The 21360-nt window shown below is 41.9% G+C and overlaps 1 pseudogene and 2 gene segments (V, D, J or C); all 3 read right to left on the bottom strand.

Annotated features, from left to right (window-relative positions):
- Positions 1-1047: 1047 nt before the first annotated feature.
- Positions 1048-1820, bottom strand: LOC122705726 (annotated as a pseudogene).
- A 5566-nt stretch (positions 1821-7386) lies between these two features.
- LOC122705725 lies at positions 7387-7962 on the bottom strand. The segment is given in 2 exon segments: positions 7387-7712; positions 7845-7962. Coding segments are annotated over 2 exon segments (435 nt in total).
- A 12553-nt stretch (positions 7963-20515) lies between these two features.
- Positions 20516-21246, bottom strand: LOC122704629. The segment is given in 2 exon segments: positions 20516-20921; positions 21037-21246. Coding segments are annotated over 2 exon segments (402 nt in total).
- Between the last annotated feature and the right edge of the window lie 114 nt (positions 21247-21360).

Below are 21360 nucleotides of genomic sequence, written 5' to 3'. Positions count from 1 at the left end.
CTGCTTTCTGCCATTAGAGTGGTATCATCTCCATACCTGAAGTTGTTGATATTTCTCCTGGCAATTTGGATTCCAGCTTGTAAGTTATCCAGCCCTGCATTTCACCTAATGTACTCCACATATAAGTTAAATAAGCAGGGTGACAATATATAGGCTTGACCTACTCCTTTTCCAAATTTGAACCAGTCCATTGTTCCACGTGCAGTACTAACTGTTGCTTCTTGTCCTGCATACAGGTTTCTTGGGTATTCCCATCTCTTTAGAAATTTCCACAGCTTGTTGTGATCCACACAGTCAAAGGATTTAGCGTAGTCAATGAAGCAGAAGTAGACGTTTTATAATTCCCTTGCTTTTTCCTGTGATCCAGTGGCTGTTGGTAATTTGATCTCTGGTTCCTCTGCCTTTTCTAAACTCAGCTTATACATCTGAAGTTCTTGGTTCATGTACTGCTGAAGCATAGCTTGAAGGATTTTGAGCATAAGCTTGCTAACATGTAAAATGAGTGCAATTGTATGGTAACTTGAACATTCTTTGGCATTCATTTCCATGAGATGAGGTTATTAGCAAAGAGAATACACTGTACCCAGCTTGAATACAAACAGTACACACTGCACCTGCAATATTTACAGAGAGGGCTGCTCTGATCCACAGGGCCCTTAACAGAAGGAATATCTTTTCAGGAAGTTCTCCTCCTGGAACTTACTTAGGCAGCAGCATTTCTGGAGCAACCAGAAGGGATGCAAGAGCTAAGGAAAGAGAAAATAAAGCTCCCGTCACTGAAGATGGAGTGTCTGCAGGTGAAACTCAGCAGGATACACAATTTTGGCCTGAATTTTAAAAACCAGAGACTAGCTTCCAGGTTGCACAGTCATCCATTAACAATAACAATGTGCCTTGGAATTTTCATTAACACATTGTAAAATATTTCAGCATATTTCTGAATTGTCATTGAAGAGTTAATATCACTTTAAGGTATTCTATGCCATCTGGGGGCATGTGGATGGGCTGAAAACAGGCATTTCTGGAGAAAAGCGCTTAGGTTCCACTTTACACTGTCCTGCCCCAGATTCCTCTCTGTAGGTCAACCCAAGAATTCCTAGGTCCAATTGGCTCTGAGGAGCAGACCTGGAAGAGCTTTGACAAGACCTCTAGCATAGCACACTGGAGAGAGAAACAACACCCCCTTCCGGGTCTGCCCACAGCCTGAGCCCCATCTGCATCTGGGTTTGTGCTCAGCTCCCCCTGCAGCCCTCCATCACTGTGTCACTCAGAGCACAGTAGTACACAGCCGAGTCTGATGCTTGCACTGCCCGTTTCTGCAGGTGGAAGGAGCTGTCCTTCTTCACAAGAGTGGCCTGAAAACCTTCATGCTCTACCTTCTTGTCTGCTGTGAAGCCCTTCAGGAGGAGTTGAGGAGCTTTGTTGAGATGCTGGACATACCAGAAAAGATAGGGAGTAAAATCAGCAGTCTGGTAAGTGCAGTTCAGGGTCATGAGAGCCCCCTCTGAGACAGTCACTGGGCCTTCTGTCTGGTTCACTGAGTCACCATTGGTCCCTCCTACAAGAAAATCACTTTGTTATGATAGAAATGCACAGGAGAGGAGTTTTCAGTCAGAGAAGAAAAACAAAACTTAACTACAGTTATAGGAAAGTGAAAAATCATTAACGTCTAGAATAAAATGCTACTTACTGAATATTAAGATGATCAGAAGAACTGAGTGAGTGGCAGAATGCATCTTTGCAAAGGAAAACAGTCCTTACTCCCTGGAATAAACCAGTCTAACGAATCTAGTCTCCATCTGGATGTTACAGAAGCTCCTCACTGAGAAATGAGAGCCCCTTTCTGCACAGCAGCAATATTCTATCTTGTGGCTGCAAAGTAGGCAAGTGAAACAGGCTCCTGAACACGAGGAACCGCATCTGAAGGAAGCCCCGCCCTCTGGTGGTGATCGTGAGAATTGCACCACAGTCAGGTCTGACCTATTCCTCCTTATAACAGCTTGTGGGATTAGATACAGGAGAATGGGACAGGACCCTAAGAAGAGAGTCCTAAACATAAGCGTGCTTAAGGAAGTATTCTATTATTACTTCCATAATTTTTTGCATGGTACGGGTATCTCTAGCTTCACAAGAAACTCCAGTTACAATTTCTAGATGGAATAGTCAGAGGTTTCTTCCTCACGTATGTCTCGGATTCCCGGGGGTCAGAGAAGGATCCCTCTGTATGGAAAGTGCTTCTTCCTCTCCCCAAGTCATTCCTCTGAAGTAGTTATATTCATGTTGACTCTGTCAAAATGCCGTGGAGAAAATGTTATCTAAGGCAGGGGTCAAATAATGTGTAGTTAAATGATAAGGTTATTATCCTGATTTATCTAGGAATGACAGATTTGTAAAACACAGTAAAAATAAAATATGTGACTTCTTCTTCACTGATAATGGTAGAGTTGATCTTCCAACTAGAAAACTATTTTTGGACCTTGAACATCAGGTAGCACAGAGATAAGGAAAACAGGTGAGATGAGCACTAACATTGGGCAACTTACTTCATGGAGGCAGCTTCTAGGCACCAGTGCATAAGGGATTTACCAAGAATAGTGCAGCTGTCTCACAGTGGGATTGAGACTAAATAGGAGAACGGAGATCCTGAAAAACCTAAAACTTGTGGACCTCTGTACCAGAGAGGAGGAATGTTGACAAAAAAGAGAGAAAGAGAGAAATAAGCACAAGGCAGGGGTTGGGTGGGAGAGTGGGGGGAAGTTGGACCATCCTGGGTGACAGCAACCTTACACCTTCCTCTTGAGGCACAGGTGACCTTACTTAGGTAACCTGGTTCTTGAAACATCTTTTTACCTCTTGTCACATTCTTGCTTTAATTCAACTAAGTATTGTTTTTTAGAATGCCAAGTTTAGATGCTGAACATATTAGCCAGACACTCTTCATTCCAGAGCCATGTGTGTGGTATTTATCTGTCTTCTGTTTGTTTATTAGGGATTCAGGAATCTCAATGGAAAGAACTGTTTGCTCACTGTCTGTCAGCCTGTTTGTCTAGTTCCCTGTGAAATTATTTGTGCTAGTGAAGTGAACCCAGCAGAAGATTTAATGGGGTCATTTCATAGCTTGTTCTTTTCTCTAGGATTGGGTTTACTTCATGCAAAGTCTAACTATAATATGGTAAGAAGTCAGAACATTGTTCTTTGGTGACATAAACCATTTTAAGGCTTGGGGACGTTGTGGCTGCAGACAGCTGTGAGGGTGCCTTAAACGGGCTCTCAATGTTGTCAATCCAGTAACAACGGCTGTGACTAAGTCAGCTGAACTCAAGAACAGTCTTCTTCAAATGTGTCTTTTTTAACTACTGAGATTTTCTCCCCAGTTAAAATGAACTTTGTTAGTTCTTCCCAAAACTGGGATCATTTTTAATGCACATCTGATGCTGAGCTGTCCTTTGTGCTTGTTTTGTTCTTTTGTCTGTACCAGGTCTTAGTTTAGGCTTGTGGGATCTAGTTCCCTGACCAGGGATCAAACCTGGCCTCCTGCAATGTGAGTGCAGAGTCCCAGTCACTGAACCAACGCTCTCCCTAAAATGAGAATCTTGAGTTGAAGTTATCATGCTGGCAGGACTCTCTGGCTCAGCAGATCACCTAGATTCTCTTGAACTCTTGTGCATTTTCAGGAAATACTCCAACATTCATTCTGGAAATTTACAGGGTTGTCTACAACGTGGAAACAAAAATGAGACACATTTCCTACCTCAAATTGCTTTCAGTTGATTGAGGAGCAGGTGAGCAAAAAAAAAAAAAAAAAAAAAAAAAAAAATCCTATGCCCTGTCTGTACTCCCACTAGCCTGGACCGCAGTACATGAAATGAGGGCTGAGACCGAAAGCAGAGAACTGAAGCAGTTACTACCAGGGAAATAAAACCTGCTAGAATACTTTTATTTTCCCACCGTTAAGATTTGTTTTTGTTCTTTCATCTCCCTCTCCATTTCTAGGCCTGTTTATTAAGATGCTGAACCCCCAGGGCACAGGTGGCCAGCCCCCAGTGTGCAGGACTCTAGGATGTTAGGGAGGAAGGCAGTGCTTACCTTCAGGTGGGTGTCCAGACCCACCCTAAGTGACGACGGTAACTACATCTGTCAAGACCATAAAACTACTATAACTATTAAACTCTGCATTTGAGTAGTTGTGTCTATAAATTGAGCTTCCCAGGTGCTAAGTGATAAAGAATCTGCCTGCCAATTAAGGGGATGAGAGTTCGATCCCTGGGTGAGAAAGATCCCCAGGAGAAGGAAATAGCAACCCACTCCAGTATTCTTGCCTGGAAAATTCGGTGGACAGAGGAGCTTGTTGGGCTATATAGTCCACAGGGTGGCAAAGAGTCAGACAAAACTTAGCAAACTACGCACGCCTATAAATTATGAAATGACAATGATTTAATATTCTAGCCACGTCTCACAGACTGCCCAGCAGTAAAACATCCATCTCTTCCCACCTGTGTGCCCTCCACTGTCCTTCCAGAAAGTCTGGTCCTCGAAGTTGCAGACAGGAGTTCAGCCTGAAAAGATGAGGGGACTCTCTGTGCAATGGGCATGATTGTATCAGAGATGCAGAGCAGTGACCAAGTGGCTCCACATTCCTGCTCATGAGCAGAGGAGTGTGGAGATGTTCCTGCTTTGGGAGTGGGTGATACTTTCTCCTAGTTTCTTGAGCAATGGGTGACACTTTCTCCTAGTTTCTTCACTCTGCTGCCAAGATAGCTTATTGTAAGAGTGCATAAACACTCTTTCCATGTGTCGAAATATGACTGATTGATTGTTCTGCCCGTAGTCCGAGTCCCCGGTTGGGAAAGAAGACTCCTTGAAACAATGCAACTTGCAATAGGGGAATTTATTACTGACTTGAGCCAGGGCCTCCTGCCCTCACCAAGTGTGTGAGGACGAAAGGCCCCGAGCCCCAGTTCTCTTGGGTATTTATTAGGTCAAAAAAAGCAGCAGGTAGTTGGCGCAAGTGGATTGGTTACACAGTAGGTAGTTGGCTCAAGCGGACTGGTTACACAGTTGCAAGGTAATTTTTGTTGGCCCAACGTGGGGCTTTCAGCTTTCCCCTGATAGGTTCCCTTTTTTCTTGCTAGGCATATGTTGATTGGCTGGCTCCAGGAGGCCTGATAATTATGTTACCCCGGGAAACCAGGCCTACTCCTAATCTAGGCTGCCTGTCATGGCGTTAGCCGTGACAGCCTCACGTGATGAGTTAATTTTCCCTGTTTTTGTTGCCATTCAATCCCTAGGTCATGTCTGACTCTACGACCCCATGAACTGCAGCATGCCAGGAGCTTTATTCTCTCTTTTCTTGACTTTTCCATCCCTTCTGGTTGCTCCCGAAATGCTGCTGCCTAAGTAAGTTCCAAGAGGAGAGCTTCTGGACAAGATATTCCTTCTGAAGGGCCCTGTGGATCAGAGCAGCTCACTCTGTAAATATTGCAGGTGTGTGTCCTTCCCTGTCCTTCACTATCTCCCAGAGTTTGCTAAACTCACATCCATTGAGTCAGTAATGCCATCCAACCATATTATCCTCTGTCACCTCCTTATCCTCTTGCCCTCAATCTTTCCCAGCATCAGGGTCTCCTCTAGTGAATTGGTTCTTCACATCAGGTGGCCAAAATATTGGAACTGCAGCTTCAGCATCAGTCCTTCCAATGAATATTCATGGTTGATATCCTTTAGGATGGACTGGTTTGATTTCCTTGCAGTCCAAGGGACTCTCAAGAGTCTTCTCCAACACCACAGCTAGAAAGCATCAATTCTTTGGCACTCAGCCTTATTTAGGGTCCAACTCTCACATCCATTCATGATTACTGGGAAAACCATAGCTCTGACTATATGGACCTTTGCCGGTAAAGTAATGTCTCTGCTTTTTAACATGCTGTCTATGTTGGTCATAGCTTTTCTTCCAAGCAGCAAGCATCTTTTAATTTCATGGCTGCAGTCACCATTTGCAGTGATTTTGAAGCCCAATAAAATTAAATCTGTCACTGTTTCCACATTTTCCCCATCTATTTGCCATAAAATGATGGGACTAGATGCAGTAATCTTAGTTTTTTTTTTTTTAATGTTGAGTTTTAATCCAGCTTTTTCACTCTCCTCTTTCATTGCATCAAGATGTTCTTTAGTTTCTTTTCACTTTCTTCCATCAGAGTGGTGTCATCTGCATATCTGAGGTTGTTGATATTTCTCCTGGCAATCTTGATTCCAGCTTTTGAGTCATCCAGCCCTGCATTTCACCTGATGTACTCTACATACAAGTTAAATAAGCAGGGTGACAATATATAGCCTTGATGTACTCCGTTCCCAATTTTGAACCAGTCCATTGTTCCATGTGTAGTACTAACTGTTGCTTCTTGTCCTGCATACAGGTTTCTTGGGTATCCCCATCTCTTTAAGAACTTTCCACAATTTGTCATGATCCACACAGTCAAAGGCTTTAGCGTAGTCAATGAAGCACAAGTAGATTTTTTTTTTTTAATTCCCTTGCTTTTTCTGTGATCTAGCAGATATTGGATCTGCTCTGGTTCCTCTGCCTTTTCTAAACCCAGCTCTACATCTGAAATTCTTGGTTCATGTACTGCTGAAGCATAGCTTGAAGGATTTTGAGCATAATCTTACTAGCATGTGAAATGAGTGCAACTGTATGGTAATTTGAACATGCTTTGGCATTCATTTCCCTGAGATGAGGTTATTAGCAAAGAGAATATCCTGCACCCAGTATGAATACAAACAATACACACAACATCTGCAATATTTACAGAATGGGCTGCTGTGATCCACAGGGCCCTTGACAGAAGGAATACCTTGTCAGAAACTCTCCTCTTGGAACTTACTTAGGTAGCAGCATTTCTGGAGCAACCAGCAGGGATGGAAAAGTCAAGGAAAGAGAGAATAAAGCTCCGGTCACTGAAGATGAAATGTCTGCAGGTGAAACTGAGCAGGATACACAATCTTGGCCTGAATTTTAAAAACCAGAGACTAGCTTCTAGATCACACAGTCATCCATCAACAATGAGCCCTGGAATTTTTATTAACACATTGTGAAATGTTTCAGCATATATAATCTGAATTGTTGTTGAGGAGTTAATGTCACTTCAAGGGATTCTATGCCATCTGGGGGCACGTGGATGGGCTGAAAACAGGCATTTCTGGAGAAAAGCGCTTAGGTTCCACTTTACACTGTCCTGTCCCAGATTCCTCTGTCGGGCAATCCAAGAATTCCAAGGTCCTTGGCTCGGAGTATCAGAGCTGGAAGTGCTTTGACAGCACCTCTGAGAGAGAAACAACACCCCCTTCTGGGTCTGCCCACAGCCTGAGCCCCATCTGCATCTGGGTTTGTGCTCAGCTCCCCCTGCAGCCCTCCATCACTGTGTCCCTCACAGCACAGTAGTACACAGCCGAGTCTGATGCTTGCACTGCCTGTTTCTGCAGGTGGAAGGAGCTGTCCTTCTTCACAAGAGTGGCCTGAAAACCTTCATGCTCTACCATCTTGTCTGCTGTTAGGCCCTTCAGGAGGAGTTGAGGAGCTTTGTTGTGATGCTGGACATACCAGAAAAGATAGTGATCCGAATATGTGGTCTGGTAAGTGCAGTTCAGGGTCATGAGAGCCCCCTCTGAGACAGTCACTGGGCCTTCTGTCTGGTTCACTGAGTCACCATTGGTCCCTCCTACAAGAAAATCACTTTGTTATGATAGAAATGCACAGGAGAGGAGTTTTCAGTCAGAGAAGAAAAACAAAACTTACCTATAACCATAGGAAAATGAAAAATCATTAGCATTTAGGATAAAATGTTACTTACTGAATATCAAGATGATCAGAAGAACTGAGTGAGTGGCAGAATGCATGCTGGCAAAAGAAAACGGTCCTTGTTCCCTGGAATACGCCAGTCTAACGAATCTAGTCTCCATCTGGATGTTCCAGAACCTCCTCACTCAGAAACGGAGAGCCCCTTTCTGCACCATAGCAGTATTCTGTCTTGTGGCTACAAAGTGGGCAAGTCAAACTGGCTCCTGAACAGGAGGAACGGCATCTGAAGGAAGCCCCGCCCTCTGGTGGTGATCGTGAGAATTGCACCACAGTCGAGTCTGTCCTATTTCTCCTGATAACAGATTGTGGGGTACATACAGGAGAATGGGACAGGACCCTAAGAAGAAAGTCCTAAACATAAGCATGCTTAGGCAAACTATCATTACTTCCATGACTTTTTGCATGGTACAGGTATCTGTAGCTTCGCAAGAAACTCCGGTTACAATTTCTAGATGGAATAGTCAGAGATTTCTTCCTTCAATGTGTCTCCAAGATACCCATGAATCAGAGAAGATTCCTCCTGAATGGAAAGTGATCCCTGCTCTACTCGAGTTCTTTACCTGAATTAGCTCTGTTCATCCCCAAGACTCAGTCAACATGCCATGGAGGAAACCTTATCTACAGCAGGTCTCAAATAATGTGTGGTTGAATGATAAGGTTATTACTACATACCCTGCCATCATACAATGACACATTTGTAAAAATACTCCAAAAAAAAAAATTACCGTTACTTCTTTTTCACAGTTAAAGGTAGAGTTGACCTTACAACTAGAAAACTGGACAAGATACATGAAACAAATTTTGGACCTTGGATATCAGGTAGCACAGAGATAAGGAAGACAGATGAGATGAGGGCTAACACTGCCCAGCTTACTTCATGGAAGCAGCTTCCAAGCACCAGTACTGATGGGGTTTACCAAAACTGTCTCACTGTGGGATTGAGATGGAACTTCGAAATGTGTGGACCACTGGACAAGAAAGGAGAGATGTGGGAGAAAAGAGAGAAAGAGAGAGAGATAGGGGCAAGGGGGTAGCATGCAGAGGGCAAAGATCCAAGGTGAATCTTAGACTGAGTAATAATCTGCAATAAAAGAGAGAAACCTCAGGGAGTTTGGTAAACCTCCCTGAAAAAGATCTCCTTTGGGGCCCCTGGACCATACTTGGATGATAGCACTTGTCACATTCTTGTTTTAATTCAACTAAGTTTTTTTTTTTTTTTTTTTTAGAAAATCATTCTTTTACAAGTGGTTGACCAGTTTTCCCAGCACCACTTGTTAAAGAGGTTGTCTCTTTTCCATTGTATATTCTTGCCTCCTTTGTTGAAGATAATGTGTCCATAGGTATGTGGATTTATCTCTGGATTTTCTATTTTGCTCCATTGATCTATATTTCTGTCTTAATGCCAGTACCATACTGTTTTGATGACTGTGGCTTTGTCATAGAGCCTGAAGTCACACAGGTTGATTCCTCCAGTTCCATTCTTCTTTCTGAAGATTGCTTTTGCTATTCAAGGCTTTTGTATTTCCATACAAATTGTGAAATTATTTGTTCTAATTCCGTGAAGAATACCGTTGGTAGCTTGATAGGGATTGCATTGAATCTATAGGTTGCTTTGGGTAGTATACTCATTTTCACAGTATTGATTCTTCCAAAACATGAACATGGTATATTTCTCCATCTATTTGTGTCCTCTTTGAGTTCTTTCATCAGTGTTTTATAGTTTTCTATGTATAGGTCTTTTGTTTCTTTAGGTAGATATATTCCTAAGTATTTTATTCTTTTTGTTGCAATGGTGAATTGTATTGTTTCCTTAATTTCTCTTTCTGTTTTCTCATTGTTAGTGTATAGGAATGCAAGGGATTTCTGTGTGTTAATTTATATCCTACAACTTTACTATATTCATTGATTAGCTCTAGTAATTTTTTGGTAGAGTCTTTAGAAAATCAAGTTCAGATGCTTAAAATATTAACCAGGCTTGCTTCATTTCAAAGGCATGTGTGTGGTGTTTATCAGGCTCCTGTGTATTTATTTTATTAGAGATTCAGGGATCTCACTGGGAAGAACTGTCTGCTCAGTGTCTATCACCCTGTTTGTCTAGGTCCCTGTGCAATTATTTGTGCAAGTGAAGTGAACCCAGCAGAAGATATAACAAAGTCATTTCACAGCTGCTTCTTTTTCTAGGATTTACTTCATGGAAAGTATGGTTGTATTATGGTAAGAAGTCAAAACATTGTTCTTTGCTGACATAAACCATTTTAAGGCATGAAGACTTTGTGGCTGCAGTCAGGTGTGAGGTTGCCTTACACGGGTTTTCAGGGCAGTGCTATCAATCCAGTAACATTTGTGTGTTGTTTTTCAAACTAGGTTTGATGCACCTGAGATCAGGAACTTAATCTTATTAATCTCAGTGGCCAACTTCTCAAAATACACAGAACACTAGTTCAGGGCAAATGGTTTAAAAATATTTGAAAAATAAATGAATAAGTGAATGAGTGGACATGTCCAGGTGTACAATGATCTGTTTATGAAATATAGTCTCTACAAGAAATAGTTCTCAGGCCCGCGGTATGGTGAGCTTCTTCCAGCGGCATGTCTAGGGTCTGAACACAGGGGCATTAAGTATTTCTCAAACTAAGGCACAGTTCTTCATGTAAGAGACCACTCTCATACTGACTATTTAAAAATACTATAGCACTTTTATACATACAAAACTCAGGTTAAGCATAGATGTCTTCGGTTCACAGTTCTTAATCACCAAAGTGAAAGTCTCTTAGTCGTGTCCGATTCTTTATGACCCCATGAACTATATGGGGTTCTCCAGGCCACAATACTGCAGTGGATAGCCTTTCCCTTCTCCAGGGATCTTCCCAACCCAGGGATCAAACCCAGATCTCCTGCAATGCAGACGGATTTCTTTACCAGTTGAGCCACAAGCAAAGCTCTAGAATATGGAGTGGTAACCTATCCCTTCTCCAATGGATCTTCCCGATGTAGAAATCGAACCAGGGTCTCCTGCATTGCAGGCGGATTCTTTACCAACTGATCTATCAGGGAAGCCCATACATACAAAATATAAAGTTAATAAAATGCATATTAAAACATTAATGTGAGGAGTGATATTTTGATGAAACTAAAGAGGTGGTGAAAACTCATTAGAAGAAAGCTATAGATTGTGTCATTCAACAATTCCCCTGATTAAGATAATTTGGAGCTTAATGCAATATTTGCTGCTGCTGCTGCTAAGTCACTTCAGTTGTATCTGACTCTGTGCGACCCCATAGACGGCAGCCCACCAGGCTCCCCTATCCCTGGGATTCTCCAGGCAAGAACATTGGAGTAGGTTGCCATTTCCTTCTCTAATGCATGAAAGTGAAAAGTGAAAGTGAAGACGCTCAGTCGTGTCTGACACTTAGCGACCCCATGGACCACAGCCTACCAGGCTCCTCGGTCCATGGGATTGTCCAGGCAAGAGCACTGGAGAGAGTTGCCATTGCCTTCTCCACACTATTGTCTGAATTACTGTGATTACTGATTTCCAGTATTTTTACTTCTATTCAAAAATATCCATTTAAGTCAGCATTATATAAATCTATTATTGAACAAAGCATCAAAAAATCAGCACTGAAAAAAATATTGTGCATTTACTGCTACTCTTTTTTCTGCTGAATTGCATGTTGATACATTCAAAATTTTTAAATGTTTAAAAAATATTCTTAAAACTTTTATCCATTTAAAGATCTATGATGCTTTTTTTGTAAAGTGTCATTATTCCATTTGTCTTTAATTAGATTTAAAAAAATGACATAACACAAAATCTTCAGAAAGACGGGGAGTATTCTAAATTGGCCCAACAGATGATTAGAAATATGCCTTTATTATTTAATTTGTTGTCATCAAACAAAAAAATCCAAATTGAAAAATTCTAATGTAATTCCTACACCCTGTAGGTTGGCAGACTTTTTTGTCCATAAAGGGTCAAATAGTAAATAGTTTAGGTTTTAAAGTCATACAGTCTCTGCTACAACTATGCTGGTATAGCATCCATGGTCAATGCATAAATAAATGAGCATGGCTGTCTTCCAACAAAACTTTACTCATAAACATAAGCATCAAGCTACTTTGCCCTGTGGCTATCATTTGCCAATCCCATCTATACTCCAAGAATTTATCCATAAACCTCTAAAGATTACTTTTTTCGCTAAATATTATCATAGCTTTTTGAGGAGGCTTAAAATAAAGAACACATTAATGGATAGAAAAGAAGGAAATTGAATGATGCTAATACCAAAGATACTTCCTGGGTAGCTCAGTGGTAAAGAATCCACCTGCCAATGTAGGAGATGTGGATTCGATCCCTGGGTCAGGAAGATCCCTTGGAGGAGGAAATGGCAACCCACTCTAGTATTCTCACCTGGAAATCCAGTGGAGAGAGGAGTCTTGCAGGCTACAGTCCATGAGGTCACAAAGAGCTGGACACGACTTAGCAACTAAACAACAACAATAAATGCCTAAGATACACTGATGCTGATTCAAGAATGAAAAACACTGTTATGGACACTGCCATTAAGGAGATCACAGAGTAGGATTGAAAATAGACCTTAAACAAATAATGAAAGAAATAAAAATAAATCACAAACCTGAAAATGCAGAGATCTGTAATTCTATAAATATCCACTAAGCTTTCCTTAGCTACTGACTCTTGGACAAATATATAAGAATGAGTAGGCATTTACTATGTTTTTAACTCCTTTGAAGCAAGGAAAAGAATTTTAGGAAAAGAAAAAAATAAGAAAATCACCTAAAATTTCTATGAATGGGTTATATAAGAGGAAAATTGTGCCTTTGACAAACTTAATATCAGTATTGTTGGAGACAGAGGGAGAGACGGAGACAGAGAGATTAGGACACAATGAAATGAAGCTGGAGAGGCAGCTTTTCTTTATCCTCAGAGCAAATGCAGATCCAGGTGACTGACAGGCTAAAATTTGCACTCTGGCAAAATCGCTGTCACCATGGTACAAGGGACTACATGGAAGAGTGATGGGGTGTGTCGAGTGTTGAACAAGAGACTAAGATGGATTTTTAATGAGGATTGTGGAGGTGAGTTGGGTTGTGGGGATTGTGACATCTTCTAGAGGACTTTTAGGAAGCAAAGTCAACAGAGCTGGGAAGCAGACTGGAGACAGTATTTCAAAAATGAATATCACTAAACCAACAACAACAAAAAAAACCCTACATGAGTCTTAATATACCCCATATAGAGAGTACAGCAGAAACTACTATTTGCCTATAGAATGTTCATTTTCTACAATTTCTAATAGAACTACAAATTTTTAAATTTTTATTTTTTTTTTCTATTTTTTTCTTATTTTTTTCTTTCTTCTTTCTTTCCCCCCCCCCTTAAATTTTTATTTTATGTTGGAGTATAGCTGATTGACAGTGTCATGTTAGTTTCAAGTGTACAGTAAAGTGATTCAGTTACATAAACATGGACCTATTCTTTCTCAAATCTTTTCCCACTTAGGTTATTACAGAACATGGAACAGTCTTCCCTGTGCACTACAGTGGGTCCTTGTTGATTATATACTTTATTTTTTTACTTATTTATTGGAGGATAATTACTTTATACTCTACCGATGGTTTCTGCCATACATCAACATGAATCAGCCACAGGCGTACACATGTCCCCTCTCTCTTAAACCTCACTCCCACACCCCTCCCCCCTCCACCCCTCTAGGTTGTTAAAAGAGCTTTGAGTTACCTGCATGATGCTGCAAATTCCCACTGGCTAACTGTTTTACATATAGTAACGTATATATTTCAGTACTACTCTCTCAAGTCTTCCCACCCTCTCCCTTCCTCACTGTGACCAAAAGTCTGTTCTTTATGTCTGTGTCTCCTTTGCTGCCTGCAAATAGTTTCATCATCACCATCTTTCTAGATTCCATATATATGCATTAATACATGATATTTGTCTTTCTCTTTCTGGCTTACCTCACCCTGTGCAATAGGCTTTAAGTTCATCCACCTCATTAGAACTGACTCAGACGTGTTCCTTTTTATAGTTGAGTTATACTCCATTGTGCATATGTACCACAACTTCCTTATCCATTCATCTGTCAATGGGCGTCTAGGTTGCTTCCTTGTCCTAGCTATTGTAAATAGTGCTTAAATAAACTGGGGTACACGTGTCTTTTTCAATTATGGTAGAACCAAAATTTTGTTGTGAGTGACAACATGCTGAGATTGAAAGGATCCTGATATCCCAACCTAGACAGCATATTAAAAAGCAGAGATATTACTTTGCCAACAAAGGTCCATATAGTGAAACCTATGATTTTTCCAGTAGTCATGTATGATGTGAGAGTTGGACCATGAAGAAAGCTGAGCACCGAAGAACTGATGCTTTTGAACTGTGGTGTTGGAGAAGACTCTTGAGAGTCTCTTGGACAGCAAGGAGATCAAACCAGTCAGTCCTGAAGGAATTCAGTCCTGAATATTCACTGGAAGGTTGATGCTTGAAATTGAAGCTCCAATACTTTGGGCCACCTGATGTGAAGAACTCATTCACTGGAAAAGACCCTGATGCTGGGAAAGATTGAAGGCAGAAGGAGAGGGGGATGACAGAGGATGAGATGGTTGGATGGCATCACCGACTCAATGGACATCAGTTTGAGCAAATTTTGGGAATTGGTGATGGACAAGGAGGCCTGGCATGCTGCAGTCCACAGGATCACAAAGAGTCAGACACAACTGAGCGACTAAACTGAATTGAACTGAGAACAACAATTTTGTTGTGAGCGACAAACATGCAGAGACTGAAAAAATCTTGATATCCCAGGCTCCTTTGCTGATGGAAGAAAGGTGGAGACACGGACTAACACTCGTGAGTAAAATGTAAGTAGGAGCTGTGGGGTGAAGCTTCTGAAAATGGTTGACGTGGCCAGCATGTGCTCAGTTGCCTCTTGACATTCTTCCTGGAAGGTGGATAAAATGGATAGACTTCTTGCTGTTTCGGCAAAGTATATAAACAAAAGCGACTATTTAAGGACAAGAAACAGCCAGAAAGAAGACCCTTCTTTCCTCACAAAACTATGAAGCTGGTATACCAGCCCTGGACTGCACATGGTACATGTGATAGAGCTTCTTTATATGAGAGGGAAGTAAATTCCAGCTTGTTAAAAACGTTACCTGAGTTTTTTGTGATATGAAGCTGAACCAATATCTGATATAAATGCTGTTCATTAAAAGTACATCACTGCATCAGTCTGACTGAGTAAGCTCCTAATAACCCAGATCTTCAAAGGTTTTCTAGGTGATTCTGATATAGGTGATGGTGGTGGTTTAAGGTCTGGAATGTGGGAACAACAGTCCTACCAACCTTTCCCCTTCCCTCCTACCTTTTCCACCAAGTGTCACATAAATACAAATGCCCTTTGTCCACAAACACATTTTCAGTAGCATCAAAACTGTATCAAGAAAACTACTCTTACCAGGAACAAGAATACAGTGGATGGAAAACTGTTATATATGTGATAATAAACAGAAGCATCCACTTTCAAAAAACAATGTTTTAGGGGCTGTTAGAAGAAAACATACATCTCTCACTTGTAAGAGGAAAAATTCTGACTTTCGGATAAATTCCCATCTCTTTAATGAAGAAACTGAAGCTTAGAAATCATACAAATAGTAAACGGCAGAATCAGATGCACATCTTTGTCTCTTTTACTCCGAAGACTGAGATTTTCGTGTTTATTATTACATAACGTTTTCACTCCTCAGTTTTAAAGTGAAACATTTCATTGAAACAGTTCTAAATCCTTTTTATTTCTAATGTCTGATGAATCTACTGTTTCCTATACAAGAATTAGAGAAATACTAAAATCATCTCATGCATCTTAAAGCCCCACCTAGGTCTTGAGGGGGCTGCACATATAACAGATGAGCCCTTCTATACTGAGAAGTCCTTCTTCATCCTCCAGAGATGACTTGGTTAAATTAGAACTTGAAGGGTCTTTAGGCTCATCCAGTCTGAATCCTTTGTTTAAACTGAGGAAACTGAAGGCTGCTACACCGATGATATGGCTAAAGATACAGCCAGGATGGGCAGAGCTGAATCTGGCATTTCAGTTTACTGTTCTAAACCTCACGCCTTTTGCTATAGTCTGACACGCTACCGAAAACATCAGGAATTTGAGAGGAGCTCCCTTTCGTGTTGCTAGCCGTTTGCAGACTCTCCCTTGTGGGAAGACAAAACCACCAACTCTGCACACTGTTGCGGCTTCTGAGAGACAGCTCTGGCAGGTCTGTGCTGGGGCTGCGGGTGCCCGCGGAGCACTGTGGGTCTGCAGCACAGAGGTAAGTAGCAGCGTCCTCAGCCTGGGAAGCCGTGATGGACAAGGAACTGCTTTTGATGGAGTTGTCAAGTGTGAAGTGTAGTCTCCCACTATATGTCTCTCACTTGAACGCATTAAAATCAAATGAACAAAGCCTCGCCTTGAATCCTGTCTGTACCACTGTAAGGCAGTTAAAGTAATACTTTTATAACTGCAGTTCATGGTGACATTTTCACCCTCCTGGATGCTCAGGGTCTGAAGATTCTGTTCTCCTTGCTGGCTATTCACCTCTAGGCAGAAACACAAGGACAGAGGCCAGGAGTCAGTCACTGCATTTTCACTCGCTAGTGTTTGCATTTCCTTCCATAATTTGAGGGTACATTTCCCAATTAACAGGCTTTCCTGGTGGCACAGTGGTAAAGAATCTGCTTCCAAAGCAGGAGATGTGGGTTTGATCCCTGGGTCAGGAAGATCTCCTGGAGCAGGGAATGGCAACCCACTCTAGTATTCTTGCCTGAAAAGTTCCACAGACAGAGGAGCCTGGCGGGATACAGTCCGTTGGGTCACAAAGAGTTAGACAGGACTGAGTGACTAACACTTTCACTTTTCACTTTTCCCAATTAAAGAGATTTTGCCCCTCAGTCTTGTGGGCTCTGAACTTTGGTCACCCTCTTCCCATCACCAAGAGCCCCAACTCACTGGCCAGCTGAAGCCACAGAATCACCAAAGACAAAGCCAGAAGCTTCCATTCATCATGGAAGATGCAGCTCTTGCCCTGAAATAAGCCAGGTTCCTCAGTCTAGCTCTCTTTTTCAGTGTACTCATCCAGTCCCTCTGAATCCCAGGGAGAGTCTCAGGTTTCTTACCCAGCCAATCAAAGGAAGCTTAATCTTCTGCTTTCAATACAAACATGCTGATTTAAAACAAAGTGAGTCTGAGGAGAGAGGCAATGCCATCTTGTGGGGGCAACATCATCCTGCAAAGAGAACCACTCGAGGAAGATGAAGTGTGTTAGGGCTGGGTCAGAGGAAATCGCAAAGCTGTTCTATTCTCTGCCTTTTGAACTCCAGTTCCAGCCTAGAGTGAGAACAGCTACAATCTTATGCACTAAAACTCAATTAAGAAAGAACATTGATGCCCAGTATTTACAGAACACCTCTGAGGAGCACTGTTAGACTTCTTACAGTCACTTCTGACACCATGTCCTTCTTTTTTCCTAACTTGCGTAATGCTGGAATGAGATTGTATATGAATCAGGGTTCTTATTTATGAGTAACAGAAACTGACTCTGGCTGAATTAAATAGAAAAGGAATAAGTTAATTAATATTGGATTTGCCTCAGAATCTCCAGTACGGTCAGAGAACTGGACTCTAAAGCTATAGAGTCAGTCTACCAAACACTTAAGGAAGAGCTAACACTGATCCTTCTCAAACTACTCTCAAAAGTTGCAGAGATTGCAGAGGAAGGACCATCTCAGTGCAACCTGCTTCATCACTTTGGTCTCATGACTTCATGATCAGGCCTTGCTAGCAGTCTGAAAGTTATGCCTGAGCTCAAAAGCACTGATTTGCGCTTACCAAGTTTGACCTCGCTAATGCTACTGCTCAGGGCCTAATCTGTCAATGACACAGACTCATACTGAGTCCCTGATGTGGTGTCATTCCCCAGAGAGACTTCCCAGATGCCTGGTGACGACTGGATTACATTAGATATCGCCTATGATGGGGACGGCTGAGATTTGTTCTCACTGGAATAGACACTTATACCTGCTGTTGTACTCTGCTAGCGTCATCCTCATAAACTCACAGGATGCCTAATTTCAGCAAGATATTCCCCACAGCATTTCTTCTGAGGAAGAAATGATTTTCAGAGCAAAAGATTACAGCCATGGGCACATGCCCACAGGATTATTTTTCTTACCACATACTCTATCATCCAGAAATGGCTGACCTGATAAAATTTAGAATGGCTTATTGATTCTACGGGCTTCCCAGGTGGCACAGTGATAAAGGATCCACCTGCCAATACAGGAGATGCAAGAAACACAGGTTTGAGCCCTGGGTCAGTAGGATCCCCTGGGATAGGAAATGGCAACCCCCTCCAGTATTCTTGCCTGAAAAATGCCAGGGACAGAGGAGCCTGGTGGACCATAGTCCATGGGGTCCCAAAGGGGACTGAACGACTGAGCACTCTCACACACATTGATTTTGTAATAGCACCGGTTGAAAAACAACTCTGAAAAGATGGCCTTCTGTCTCATCAGATGCAATGCATGCTTTACAATGGAGATAAGTAATGGTGTTGTCTCCCCCATCGCCAGAAAGCATTATTCCAGTTATCAAGGACGTGGCCCTGAGAATGGATCCTTCACTGTTATTTTCAGTAACTCACTAGTAAGATTTTTGCATGTAATGTTTGTAACTTTGAGTTGTATTAGTTCTTATTCTCTAAAAGAAATAATGCTTTCCCCAGGGAACACAGTAATGGTTTCACTGAACTGGAAGATAAGACTTCCATGTGGCTATTTGGGCTACATACGTCTCACAACCAATGAATAGAAAATGAGGTTACTCTACTGACTAGGGTGGTTGATACCAATTACCAAGGAGACATGGGGCTGTTGCTACATATCAAATGTAAAGAGGACTACGTCTAGAACCCAGGAGATTTCCTAGGGGAGCCTCTTGGCACTTCCATGCCCAATACTAATGGTTAACGTTAAATTGCAACAACCAATAAAAAGACAAGGTTTTTGAGTATTCAGATCCTTTGAGGATGAAGAATTGTGTCACACCACTAGGTAACTAACCCAATTCACAGAGCTTATGGCTGAGAGCAGGGAAAATATAAAATGTGTAATAAAAAAAAGTCATCTATATCAATTGCAGCATCAAGACCAAATAGGGAATCAAAGAATGTAGTAGCTTTCTACATTTTCTTCTTGCTCTTTACTTTCATGTGTTCCTTTGCGTATGCTGCCATTTTCTTCTTCCTTCTCCTCACTATACTTATTCTATGTACAACTTGAGAGAGATTAACTTTACAATTTAGTCTGTGTATAACAGAATTTTCAATGGAATTTCCTCTGAATTTTAGAAGTAATTAATACAGCTAGTGATCCATAGTGACTGTTGGGACCACATGTCTCCTCATTTGGGAGAAAGGATGAGAATGTCTTTACTTGTTCAAAGGACAGACTTAGCTTGTTAGATGGAAACAGTCATTTCACCCTTGCTTGAAAGTTCAACTGTGTGAGGAGGAGTGTGTATGAAAGATGTGCCGGTTATCAACTTATTGCCTTTGAACTACAAGTTCCCCCTTCATAGATTCATAGGGTAATTCTGGTCATGGACCTTGTAAACATGTCTCCTTTGCCAGCTGGCACGATGTGAAGCTTTGTCAGTAGAGAGAGCGGAAAGGACCCTGCAGAAGAGGCAGCTTCTCCTCCAGGTCCTGGCACGTGTCCCACACTTCTTGCTCCTGTGGTGCTTGGCTGTGATGCTCCCTTCCAGCAACGTTTAGTGACAGCCCTTGGGTGGTTTCTTGGCAAGATTCACAGGCACCCGAGCAAGTTCAGCAGTATTCCTTTGCCAGCTTCCTACAAACTGTGCCAGAGCCCTGGGACCTGTTCTTCTGCTTGTTAGTCTTTTTCTCTGGCACCTCGGCAAACTTCCCCATCCAGCAGGCTACAGTCACACACTCCCCAGTGAAGCCTGAGTCACCACTGTGATAGGAGAAGAGAGTACATATTATAATGTGTTACTTTCTGTGAAACTCTGGCATAGTCCCAAAGATAAGTGTCTCCCTACAGATGCTATTCTTGTGTTCTTTAGAGTTCTTTCTCATGTTCTTTAGCATTCATTAGTAAATAATGCTCTGCTATTTGTTAATAATTCTTTATATTAAACTTTCCTTTTTCAACTTGCCATGATTTTTCTCCTGATTGCCCCTATTCGGATAGTATAAGTCCATCAAGTACATGAGAAGAAAGGCATTAGCTGCAGAAAGATCAGCAGTCACATGTCAAGAGGCACCATTCCACTTTTAAGGAACTTCAGCATGTGGTGATGATACACGTGGGTGAGGATGAGGCGGCAGCACAGTCAGAGAGACGAGACTGTGTCACTTAAACCTGGGGAGCCCATCTGGGCCAAGAAGAGAATTTTCATGCTGTTACACAGTTTTATTTCAGAAGTATTTTTCAACGTACTAATATCTAAAATAAATACACTTGTTATTTAAAAATTAACTTATACAGAGTAGGTAATGAGAATCCCCTTTTAAAAAATTCTACAGCTAGTTGACAACTGATGACAACTCTGTATCTGAGAGGTAAATTCAGTGTCAGTCTCTAAAGAGACAATGCCCCACGGTGGTCAAATAAGGAACATGGAAACACTTTCTGTAAGGGGTTTGCGCTCTGCTTCTCTTGTGAAGCCAGGTACTGTGTTACCCAGAGCACAGTAATACACAGCTGAGTCTTCCTCCTGAGCTGAGGGTTTTTTCAGATGGAAGGATGCCTCAGCCTGGTTGAGGTCAGCGGTGAAACCCTGGATGCTCTCTCTTGAGGAGTCTTTCAGGAGTAACTGGAGGCACTGTCTGGGGTACTGGACATACCAGAAGAGCCAAGGACTCCCAGAATACGAATAGCTGCACTTCACCTGCACTGGGTCCCCTTTAGACACAGAGATGTGGCTCTCAGGCTGAGTCACTGTCTGGGCTCTTGTTCCTCCTGTAACACAAATTCTGGGTCAGGGATTGACTTGGAAACAGAGGTGAATATTTCGTTAAGCCAATTCTAAATCAGAAGACCATAGTAAGATAAAATAAAAAGAGACTTTACTCACCAAGTGTGAATATCGTCACAAGCGCTGAGATGAGGGTGCGCATCATGTCTGAGCTCTGAGGAAGCAGGAGGCTCCTTTCTGCAGGTTTTTCCTGGAAACAATTCAGCCACGTGGACACCCTGACAGAGCAGTGAGTGGATTTACAGGGCAAGCAAAGTAAAAGCTTTTCCTCAAAGGGCTGGTGGCTTTCCGGCTTTCCATCAAGTTCAAGTTGTGTAGCATCTCCCTCTAGAGGCCAAATATGATACTGCAGGTAATCTCAGGCTTCAGGAGGACGGATTCTGAAACAAAATGGAGAGGAATTTCCTCCACAGTAAGACAAAG

This window comes from Cervus elaphus, chromosome 12 (assembly GCF_910594005.1).
Source record: "Cervus elaphus chromosome 12, mCerEla1.1, whole genome shotgun sequence".
NCBI lineage: Eukaryota > Metazoa > Chordata > Mammalia > Artiodactyla > Cervidae > Cervus > Cervus elaphus.
Note: the sequence above shows the minus strand (reverse complement) of the source record. Positions and strands in the feature narration are given on the sequence as shown.